The sequence below is a fragment of the Pteropus vampyrus genome, unplaced genomic scaffold (assembly GCF_000151845.1).
Source record: "Pteropus vampyrus isolate Shadow unplaced genomic scaffold, Pvam_2.0 Scaffold24, whole genome shotgun sequence".
NCBI lineage: Eukaryota > Metazoa > Chordata > Mammalia > Chiroptera > Pteropodidae > Pteropus > Pteropus vampyrus.
Genome location: NW_011888805.1, coordinates 2,086,769 through 2,098,694, shown reverse-complemented (window position 1 = coordinate 2,098,694; position 11,926 = coordinate 2,086,769). Strand labels below are relative to the sequence as shown.

Genomic DNA, 11,926 nt, shown 5'->3' with positions numbered 1-11,926 from the left:
ACTTTTCCCAAACTTATTTGACTTTAGTATCTTTTATTCACTGAACATCTTGTAGTTCTCTAGTATTCCATGAAATACACTTTGAGAAATAATGGCCTAGTGCTGGAACTATAATTGAATTATAAGACGGTTCTCCAGATTTGCTAGTTTTGTTCAGTCATTAAACTCTGATGGCATCTTTCATAGGAAAGGTGTTTGATAGTGAACTCTTATTCTGAGGGACATAGCAGTTATCTGGATAGTGATGATAAAATGGCCAGCAAAGGAGATTAATTTAAATTCATTAAAAAATTTTCTGTTATAATGTAGGATAATTTTAGTATGCGTATCAAGATAGTTGATAGTAATATTTTTTTCAAGAGATCTTCATTTGTGTCTGAAATGACTCAACATGTGATTTTCGACTAAAATAAACAAAAGCGATAGCTCTCTTTTATCTAGATTTTAGGAATATCAGAGAACATTTCACTGGCAATCAGACAACCTGGAATGTAATTCTAGCTTTGCTTTTTGTGAAATAGCTTGTGGAGATACTGTCCTCTGGGATTTAGTTTCATCATGTGTAAAATGGCAGGGTTAAACGAGGTATAAAGTTTTGCGCGTATGTAGAAATTGAACTGGATTTAGTTCCATCTATGGACTCCGCAAAGTCAATAGATGCAGTTTCATCTTGATGGGTTGTAAATCTGTATTTCTGTATGGAGAGTCTAGTGGGGTGATCTCTGTTTCTCTCTCTTTGGCCTGTTTCTCTTCTATGACAAATTCATTTTCATTATTCAGAAGGGAAGAAATTTAATAGTCCTAGAATGGCTTACATACTTACCTTGAAGCAGTTATCAAAGTTAAGTGATTTGCCAGCCAAGGGCCCCCAGGATCCCCCTTGCAACTGTGTGTGTGTGTGTGTGTGTGTGTGTGTGTGTGTGTGTGTGATGTGTTACAGTGAGGTTTTCTGTGATTGTTATCTTCAAAGTCAGATGATTCACAGAGGAAATTGAGATGCTAGGTGGTCAAAACTAATAGGTGTCCATTATCAATAATAACATTTTAAAATTTAGTTTCTGGAGCTTATTTATCAGTACAATCAATCCACTTATCAAGGACTAAACCAAGATTGGGGAACTGTTATTCTGTTAAAGGTCACTGAAGTGAAGGAAAAATAATTATATAAATAAAAGTCATTTTAATACTTTAAGGATGTTTCATACAAAAAATTCTATTAATCTGCTTTTAGATTCACCTAAAGCATAAAAATTCAATAAGCAATAACGCTATACTTCAGTTTCTTATATAATTCATTGCAAAGTTTACTCTAGTTTATATATTTGAGAGGACTTACCTAACTCCACAGAGCATATTCAAATAAGGCTTTTATTTAAAGGCAAAGGATGTGATGCAGCAGGAGAAAGAATACAGGTAAGCATTCTCAGAGACACTCCATATGCAAGCTCTTGTGGGGACTCATGTTCATACAAGGATTGTACTGAGTCTCCTAGCTCCAGCTACCAAGATTTCACTTCTAAGAATGCAAAGAGAAACTTTCAGGAAGGCTCTTCCAGTGCTAAAGTTGTTTTTGCCAAACCATTAGGCCAGTTGCCAGCCTTAAGGAAAACTACCACACTGAGGTCACCAGGAGTTTTGGACCTTGAACAAGCACATCATAAATCCCACTGCCTTTAGCCAAGAGTCAACAACAGATATCTAGGTGTCTCTAGTCCAGCTGTAAGTTAACTCCTATCTCCCCACTCATTAAGGAAAGAATACTCTCCCTATTTCAGACTAATATTAACAGTGTGATTCTCCAGTTTGAATCATTTTATTTTCCAGAATATCACTGTTCAATAGAAATATAATGTGAACTATACGTTAATTGTTAAATTCACTACTAACCATACTAATAATAGTAAAAACAAACAGGTAAAATTAATTTTGGTAATAAATTTTATTTAACCCAAAATATGCAAAAATTGTGTTCAACATATAATCAACATATAAAATTGAGATTATTTCACATTTCTTTTTTTTTTACTTCTTGAAATCTAGTTTGTATTTTATACTTAAAACACACCTTACCTTGGACTAGCTACATTTCAAGTACTCAGTAGTCACGTGTGAGTATATACCGTAGCCAGCTCTAGCCTGAGAACATAACTGCTGTGTAATAGCTGTATCAGTAAGAAAATGTGTTCTGCATTCTAAATGCAAAATTAAAAACTTAGGAAGCATTTGTTTTTGTCAATGATCCTCACTCATTTTAATGTATTTTCATTTATGAATTCAACAGACATTTATTGATCACCTCCTATGTACAGGGATTAAATACTGGAAAGAACTCATAGTCCAGTGAATGAAAATGATCTATAAGCTGACAACTATAATACATTATGATAAGTGCTGATAGAGGTATGCATAGTATGATATGGAAACGGAAGTAGTCTATATGTTTTTGGATAAAGGGTATTGGAAGATTTCATAAATTCAGGTTACAAGGGCTTGATCATGTAAAGGATGAGTGGGATGTTATGAGATAAAAAAGCATAAAAGATCATTTTAATCAGAAGGCACAAAGAAATAATCAAAAGCACAGTGGTCTTGAAAAACTGTGAATAGTTTAATATTGCCAGAGTTTACACTTCCTTTGGGCAAGTATCAGGAAACAAAGACAGAAAAGCATATGGAGGCATGAGTATATGCCATAATATGATAAAGAGAGAGTTTGAACTTCATGATGGAGACCTGGTGAATAGTTTTACCATGAGAATCATGACATTTATATTTTGGAAATATTTCTTTGATGATAGTATATCAGGTGAGCTGGAGGCAGAAGATGGAGGCCAGTCAGGGAGCCACTGCAGTAGTAAACAATAACTAAAGAAGATTTCAGTTATGACAGAAAACAGGAGATGGGCATACCTGAATAAAATTCTGGAATTAGGATCAACAGAATTTGGACAAATTAATTCATTGTGGCTGGGCGGCTTATAGGAATGGGAAGCAGGGCATAGTAAGAGATAAGAAATCATATATAATGTGGAGGTTTATGTGATTTATCAAGTGAAATTTTTTAATTAACTAGATCTTTTCAACAATTTATCAAGTTAGTTCACAGATAGTTGAAAGAACAAGCACAGAGTTTTGCTACTCTGATAGTATAACAAGTAAGACGTGAAATGACACCTAGTGGTGAAATCTACTGATTCTCTGAACATCCTTTAATTTATATGGCTTTATAAAATCGTGGCTAGTACCTTATTACTTGATTTGATTTAGAAAATGGTTTGTTTTGGATTACAAAGGAATAAATTAACCTTTCTGGAACATAAGCAGTAGTCAGTGATACAGTTTTAAAAACGAGTTGAAAGAAAATACAGTATGCAGATCAATAGGACTAATTCCCAAGCAAGATCAATGAAGAAAGATCGCTGCAAACTGTGACATTTTTGATTTACAGAGATGATGAAACTACACTGTTAGCATCCTAACAGGGGATAGAAAAACGTTTACTTATAAAGAAATAAAAATTAGACTGCTTTAAACGTTATTATAAATTTAAATGCTAGACATATAGAGCAATATCAAAAGATTGTTGAGCAAGACAAAAAGTTAAGAATTTTGTACGTATCCAGGTTTTATTCAAGATATATAAGCTTAGACTTGAAAAACAAAACTTGCAAATATACCCAGTGCCCTTCTTTAGAAATTGTTCCAGCCACTGAAAGATTACTGGTGAATACTGAAATAAGTTAAATTGAGTTATATCTACATCATTGTTTTACTTCATAAAAAAGTATGTAACAAAATAATTTTTGAAAATAAGTGTAAAATTTGGGTCTATAAATTATGTCAGTCTGACACTCCCACTAGAGCTTTGGTGGTAGAGGAGAAATGCCTGATGCTGGCCTTTTTCGGAGCAAACATTTAAATTCTTTACTGAAAGTTTGTATGTCTCTGAACAAATTGAAGTAGAGGTTGAAATTCTTACTTTGTTTTTTGTACAGCATGAGGGACCACTTTTTGGATTTAAACCTTTTTTCCCATACGTTTCTTTTTTCCTTAATCCCTCTCCCACCCCAGCGATTTAGTTTTCTCCCCCGGCAATCCTTTCCAGTCCCTTATTCTGTTCTGCTTACCTCCATCACTAATCACTTCTTGATTCTTATATATTGAGATGCCAGAGGTTCGTGATCCCACTGCATCATCATTTCTGTATAAAAAGGTGAAGAAGTGATCTCGTAGGATCCCAAGTTAAGGCAGGATTAGGTGCTCCAATACCAGTTGACATGTGTGCATTAATAAAAATTTAGAATATAAAGGTAGCATTTCATATCAGTGGAGAAAGCTATGCTGGTTCGATAATGAGTACTGAGAGGTGCATACCTTTATTACAACTTGTCACATCGTACACTTTAAATATGTGCACTTTATTCTCTGGCAGTTACAGCTCAAAAGAACTAAAAAAATTGTGCTGAGATAGCTGATAATTTATTAATTATCAGAGGAAAAATACCTCCCCTATTGCAAAATATATTTCAGAAAATAATTAAATATAATGAAACTATAAGTAATTACAAGAAATTGAAAAAAAAAAAAGGTTTTATATGATTTTTGTGGTAAAGAACTTCCTAAGCATGAACCAAAGAAGAGAAAGACAAAAAAGACTGATGGTTTTTTTCATGTACATACACTTCATTGTACACAAATGAGATCATATCATATGAGTCCCTGTTCCCTGACCCTTCCCCCACATTATAGCCCAGTCCCCTTTCCTTCCCTACCATATAAGCTATATCAAAAATCTGACAGGTGTTCTTTTAAAATACATATTTCTAAACTCATACATGTTGACATAAACATATAAACATATGAGATTTGGTTTGGGTCATTATTTTACATAAAATAGTCATATTAGCCTTTTGCATTTTACTTTTCTTAATCCACTGTACTTTAGGAAAATCCAGATATCTGGCATAGCTCTAATTCATTCATTTTAATGGCTGTGTAACAGCCAACTGTTTTTTTCACAATTTTCCACAATTTATTCAGCCATTCCAAATTAAGGGGTGTTCACTTTGTTTTCACTTCTCAAGAACTACAAATTATGCTGCCATTACCATCCTGTACCTATTCCATAGATTTTGGTTCTTTTGTACTTCTGTTTTTAATAAATGTTCTCAAACTGCTTTCCAGAAAGGCTTTATCATTCACATTTCTACCAGCTATGTATGAGTACCTCTTTCTAATGTTCCTGCCAGCGTCGGTATTAGAGTTCATTTTACTTTCTGCCATTATTATTATTATTATTATTATTATTATTATTATTATTACTTCCTGTTTGCTCAAGGTCTCAAAGTCAGCCAGAGATGAGTGACTGGGACCTCGACCTTCTCTTTTTCTCAAATCTTTCCTGGGCATGCACACAACCTTGGACGTGTATACAGCCTTTTAGATCTCCAGGAATATTTTGGACGTGTGTACAGCCTTTTAGATCTCCAGGAATATTTTAGTTCTTCAGGATTTTCTTTTTAATTCCCACCCAAGCTCTTGTCTCTACTGAAACCATAGCCTTAGGCAGCTAGATATTACCAGCAGATTGCTATCATTTCTGTGATGTCCTAGAGGGTAGGGCCACCTGTCTCCTTGAGCTGATGTCTGTGTCAAATGAAATTGCCACAGTACCTAGGGAATATAGTTTTCCAGAGAGCTTCAGATTGGAACAAAATACTGATTGTGCTCTAGGGAAGCTGGTTTTAATGAAAATGCAAAGAAATTTCAGTCTTCTATGTTGACTGATACTAATGCCTTTTTTGGTCTCTAACTGGCCACTGAGCTAGGGAACAAGAAGGATGAGGATAATCCTCCATCGGAATGGCACAGTCTCCCTTGTCTTACTGAGGTGCAGTTGTTTCTGTTGGGTAGACAATGTCTCACTCATTTTGTGGCTTTGCTTTGTTTCCAGAGTTTTGAAGTATTTAACTTAAATTTTGCTAGTATTTCAAATTTTGTGGGAAAGCGAGTTCACTGAGGTCCTCTCTCTGTCATTCTGGGAGTTAATCTCCTTTCTTAGTTTCCTTAGCCAGTCATAGGCATTGAGTCCACAGTGTGAACTTTAAGGCCATTGGGGTCCAAATCCAAGAAAAGCTGATGGGATTCTAATTATATTAAATTTGTAAATTAATTTTGGAAGCATTGACATTTTGGGATTTTAAATTTTCTTAACTGGAAACGTGGTAAGACTGATAGAGTTGATTATTAAAATGTATACTTCTGTACAATTTTAAAAAATTTCTGAGTATTCAACCACAAATGGCACTGGGGAAAATATGTGCAATATATTACATATATGTTAATGATCTTTGAATATTAAATTTATTTTTAAATATAGAGATTACATACAAGCATGGGTAAAGGATATAAGACATTTTTAAAAGAAGAAATATAGATGATCGGTAAGCCTAAGAATATTTAGTTAGAGATTAAAACAATATAAATTAAAATGAGATACCCTTTCCACTTACCAAATCAGAAAAAAAATAGCATTGTTTGGGTAAGGTATGGCAAAATACTCATTTACACTGCTGATGGAAATATGAATTGGTAAAATCTTTCTGGAATACAGTTTTATCCAGATATCCCTTTTCTAGAAATCAATTCTAAGGAAAAACTATTAATGTGTTCATTCATTAAATAGTTATGAATACCTATTGTATGCCAAACAATATTTGTCAGCAGGTATACATTAACGGAATACACATACACACTTAAAAACCTTTCCTTTCAAGGAATTTACATTCTTGTTGTTGAGTCAGACAACAAACAAAATATAAAGTATATTAGAATGAGATAGGTACTATGGGAGTGGATGAGGAAGCTGGGAAGGAAGAGAATAAGTGTGGGGGTAGGATGTGTGTTTGGGATCTCTAAGAATAATATTGTTTAGAATAATTAATCTCTAAGAAATGGGAATAGATGTCTTATTTTCTTATATTTTTTTGAGTTGTTTGTATAATGAACCTGTAGAAATAGATAACAGAAACTAACAAACATTTTTAAAAATAATCAGAATTCTTTGACAGTTTGAGTTCCTGACATTTTATAGAGGTTGGTGTATTTTAGCTGTCTCCTATACATTACAATGGATGGATTTTACTTTAGAAAAATAAATATAAATATATTTATAAATATAAATATATCAATTTATTAGCATAGGGTTTAATTGCATAGCCTGTCACACTTGGGTGGAAATCTGACCTAGATTTATTTTTCTAAAATTTGGATATTTTAAAATTTGAATTCATTTAGCAAATTGAAATTCTATTTTGCTTATCTGAAATTAAGAACATTGGGAAGACTATCGGTTTCATTCACTAGAATTATATGGCTTAAATGTTGTTACAAACTTATTCATTTTATTTACTTTTCATCACTGAATTTCAATCAGTAAATTTACTTGATCGTTTTAAATATCTTAATTTGTATTCAATACTTCCTTTCAGAATCACTTAAAAATGTTTCATTATATTTCACTTTCATTTTATAAACTGTCAATGTAAGAATTTAGAGTAACTTAGAATTTTAGAATTTAATTCAGGAAAATATATTTTAGGAAAACAGTTAAAGGATGGGAAGAAGCCAGAACCATGCAAACCTATCCTCAAGGTGGAGTTCAAAACGACTAGATCTGGGTAAGATTTTACTTCATTGCCAATATTCATTGTATATAATTGCTCAAGTAGCACTGAAGGTTATTCTATCATTTTTTAAATTTAGTTTTATTATGGTGACATTGGTTAATGAAATCTAGTTAAGTTTCAGGTGTACAATTGTGCGTTCAGTGCCCATGGTTAGATTCCTTTCTGTCACCACATATTTGGATCTATCATTATTTTTGAAGGCTTACTTTAGAATGGTCTAGCCCATTCTTAAATTTTATGCTTTCTTTATTTAACAAAATAACTAAAATTGGTAAATTTAGGATAAAATACTCCTGTGTCTTTAGCAGTTTTACTGTATATCTTGGAAATTTTGAATTTTTTTCTTATCAAATTTTATACATTCTGTTAGATTAGTCTTCAGTTAACATAGTGTTTATTCACTAGTGAAAATTGTAGAATGCCAATGACGAAAAAAAGATTTAAAATTTAACCTGTTTCTACTGTATATGTTAATTATGAAAGCTTATATGTATTCTTTAAAAATTAAATCTTATTTGGCGATTGTAAAAATATAGTTTAATATTAAAGGAAGTTAGTTGTTTTTGAAGACATTGATTGTCACTATATATGGATTAGTTATGAGAACTATATGGCTTTTACAGTTTACATATTTTACATATATTTTTAGTATACTACAAATGTTATATTTTTGAAAAAATTTTAAATGTTTCTTTGAAAATTCTGTATCTTTTTAAACTCTAAAGTAGTCCTTTTATTTATGTTCTGGTGCGCAGAAAAAGTGTGCGGTTTTACTCACTATAGCCATGTAAGAGAGTGAATTTATGTAGTATACATAGGCCAATGGTTTTCAAATTGTGGTTCCTGGGCCAGCAGCATTAGCTGAGAACGTGTTAGAGATACAAATTCTCGGAGTCCACCCCAGATTTGCTGAATCAGAAACTGTGTCTGTGGATGGAACTCAGTAGTCTGTGTTTTAACTAGACTCACAGGAGATTAACTTGTATATATATATTTTTGTATTCCAGTTTATAACTGCCAGTTATTATATCTGGCCTACTTCCCTTTTTAATTTCTTCGCCCAGTCTCATTCAACTCAGCCATGTTCTCACTTAGTAAAAGACAGTAGGCTGAAGAATCATAAGAGTGCTATTTTTTCCCCTGGATCTTCTTTAGCCTTCTTTTGGGATCCAGCAGATATACTGTGTTCAGAAAATAGGCAGAATGAACTCCACGAGGAATAGCATCCGTTTAATGGACTATGGCATCTCTCACTCTGTGACTTTTGGCACAGAGTTATCTGACTTCTTCTTGCTTCATTTTCCTCAATGATGACATAAATGTGATAATGGATCAAAAGGTTGTTGTGATGAATTGAAATAATCATATATTCAAAACATTTCATACAGTGCCTGGTATATAATAAACTTCCTATAAATGGTTGCCCTTATTTTTATTAGAAAACCTCCTACCACCAATTTTTAAAATTTGCTTTATTTGTCCTATGGCAAAGAAATATTAATGGTAAAAGCTTGGCAGCAAAAAAAAAGGGGGTAGGAGGAGGTGAGGGTGAAACAAGAAAAAATCTTGTATTTATAATACAACATAAAAGGAATTATGTAAACATTTAAACTACTAGCCCTAATTGTCTTCTGAATTATCTATTTATTTTAACAAGTATTGATTGAGAATAAAGGCAAAAGTCCAGGGAAGAATTGTTTTCCCTCTTTGCTCTACCTGTTCCCATTTTCACTCCCATATAGTGGTAACACTTATGAATCCCTGGTTTCTTCCAGGATAGCAGCAGTCCTTTTCCTTTTGTAGGATTAGAAGTAAAAGAAAGTTGGGCTGTTTTGTATGCACTTGTAGATACTGTAAAAATGATCAATAGGATCACCCTCTTATAACAGTCTTCTCCAGCTTTCCAATTTCTTTTTTCACCTGGGATAGGACATTCAGTAAATTAAACAGGTTTTTCTTTTTTCTCACTCTTTCTTGAGAACTACTGCACTCCCCCCTCCCACGTAGAGCAGAATCACCCTCAGTTAAGTAAGCTAGATGGCTCTCACTTTTTTCCTGTTCCTAGCAAGTGTCTTGGGCAGATGCCAGCAGAAGGTGTTCTGTTGGTCCTGTTGACAAATTACCAAAGTTTACTAGAAGAGCCATCCTTCCTGCCTCAGGACCTTCTATATTTTCTTCTCTTTACCTAGAAATCATTCTAGGGAGATTCCCTTTTATTCTTCATAGCTCAGCATGAATGTCACTACTCTCAGGACGTATTGGATCTCCCAGTAATATAATCTTAAAGCATGCTGTATTTGTCCTTTACAGAACTTATACTTATCATTAATAATGAAATCGTGAAATTACGTAAGGCACATTTCTCCCATTAAATATTCAGCTCAGTGAAAGCATGGGACATAATTGTCTCAGTTCTAATTGTCTAGCTTCTAATGTAGTGTTACTAAATGTGAGGAAGAAAATGATAGGCTGCTGTACAGAAAAGCATAGCCATAAAAAATTAGCTGTTATCTGTTAATGATAAAAGCATAGTTTAACTCTGAGACACAGGAAAACTCTGACAAAAAAATGGAATCAAGATGTTGTGTAAACTTCTATTTCCTAATAAAATAAAGCATCTATTATACCAGGAGAGATGAGACATAGGGAACAGTGACAATATCATTAATATGGCATTTTAATACCACTTTTATTAAAGACATGACACTATTCTTTATATGACCAATTCTTTTTAAAAAACCAAAAGTTAAATGTTAAGTCAATTCTGTTGACGTTGTTTCTTTGAAAAATGAGTGTGACCCAGGCCTAAAGTTCTGCAGCTAATGGTGCTGGAGAAGGTAGTTAGGACGGTGGCTCAGGGGCCAGACCATCTGGGTCTGAATCTTGCCTCAGGAGTTCACCGTGCAACCTTGAGCAAATCAACTAAGACTCTCTGCCTATTTCTTCTTCTATAAGATGAGAATAATATTATCTACCTCATAGAATTGTTACGATTAAACAAACATACAAAGCACTTGGAACATACTCTTTAAACCAGTTGTCTCACAAATCACTTGTCTCAAAACAGTGATTGATAACCTCTAACAGACATCTAAAATGTGGTTATTCTATGATTTTACTGTCACAAAGAAGTAGACCAGTGGCAAGGTTGACCAGACTCTATAATAATTGAAGAACCTCACTAAAATTCTTCCCTAGATTGAGAAACACTGTGATTTAGGGCAATAATTTTTTTAAACTAATCAGATGATGGTTGTGACTATTGATCATTAACTTATCGACTAGAATAAGAAATAACAGAGTGCATTGCACATTTTAAGGATCAGTATTGGTTCATGAAACTTTTGTTCAATTGTATATATTTATAATTTATGTTGTATCATGAAGTAAAATGTACTTCTTACTGTGAGTCATAATTATAATATTTGAAAGTTTCTGATTTAGTGGAAATAACTGAGGCTTTGGATTGTCAGACTTGGATTCAAATCCCAGTTTTGCCTCTTATTAACTATTATCTTCAGCAAGCCATTTAACCTCACTGACCCGCTCTCTTTACATCAGTGAAATAAGGATAGTAATTCCAACTCCATAAGATTGTTGTGAAGAACTAAAAGAAATAATATAATCTGTTGGGACATGGTAGGTGTTTGATTAGATTATAGTTCCTTTTCTCTATTTCTACATTTTCTTCTCAGTAGTGGACAACATAAGAAGTTGTAGGTAGGACCAGACTTTCAACAAGAAGCAGCTCGGGATGGGTTCGAGTTTTCAGACAGGTACGCCACTGAACTCCTTAAGGTGTTCTGCACTACAGAGCATTAGAAGAGTTAGTTTCCTTTAAGAAATTGAGCACCATTCAAAGAATCACCAGTTTTGGGGGAAGCATCTCTGTTAGGGAACCTAAAAGTGAATATTATCACAATTCAGTTTAGCAATTTAGTCTCATTTGGAGAATCACAACTAAGAGATTAATTTACCCCCTTTTATTATAACATATGCTATGGCAAACCTTTCCTTTATGGAGCCAGAGAGTAAATAGTTTAGACTTTGCAGGCCATGTGGGTCGGTCACAACTATCCAGCTCTGCCATTGTAGCCCAGTAGCTGCCATAGACATCATACATGAATGAATGCAGCTGTGTTCCAATGAAACTTTATTTACAGGCACTGACATTTGAATTTCATGTGTCATGGAATCTTTTCCTTTGTGTATTTTTTTCAATTACAGTTGACATTTAG

At 33.5% G+C, this 11,926-nt stretch overlaps 1 protein-coding gene across 1 annotated transcript in view; it reads left to right on the top strand.

Moving 5' to 3' along the window:
• Positions 1-11,926, top strand: part of STXBP5 (syntaxin binding protein 5) — a 156,354-nt gene that overhangs the window by 71,646 nt on the left and 72,782 nt on the right. Inside the window, exon 10 of the mRNA XM_023528328.1 lies at positions 7,601-7,679. Within this exon, the coding sequence (XP_023384096.1) occupies positions 7,601-7,679 (79 nt within the window). The remainder of the gene's footprint in view (positions 1-7,600; positions 7,680-11,926) is intronic.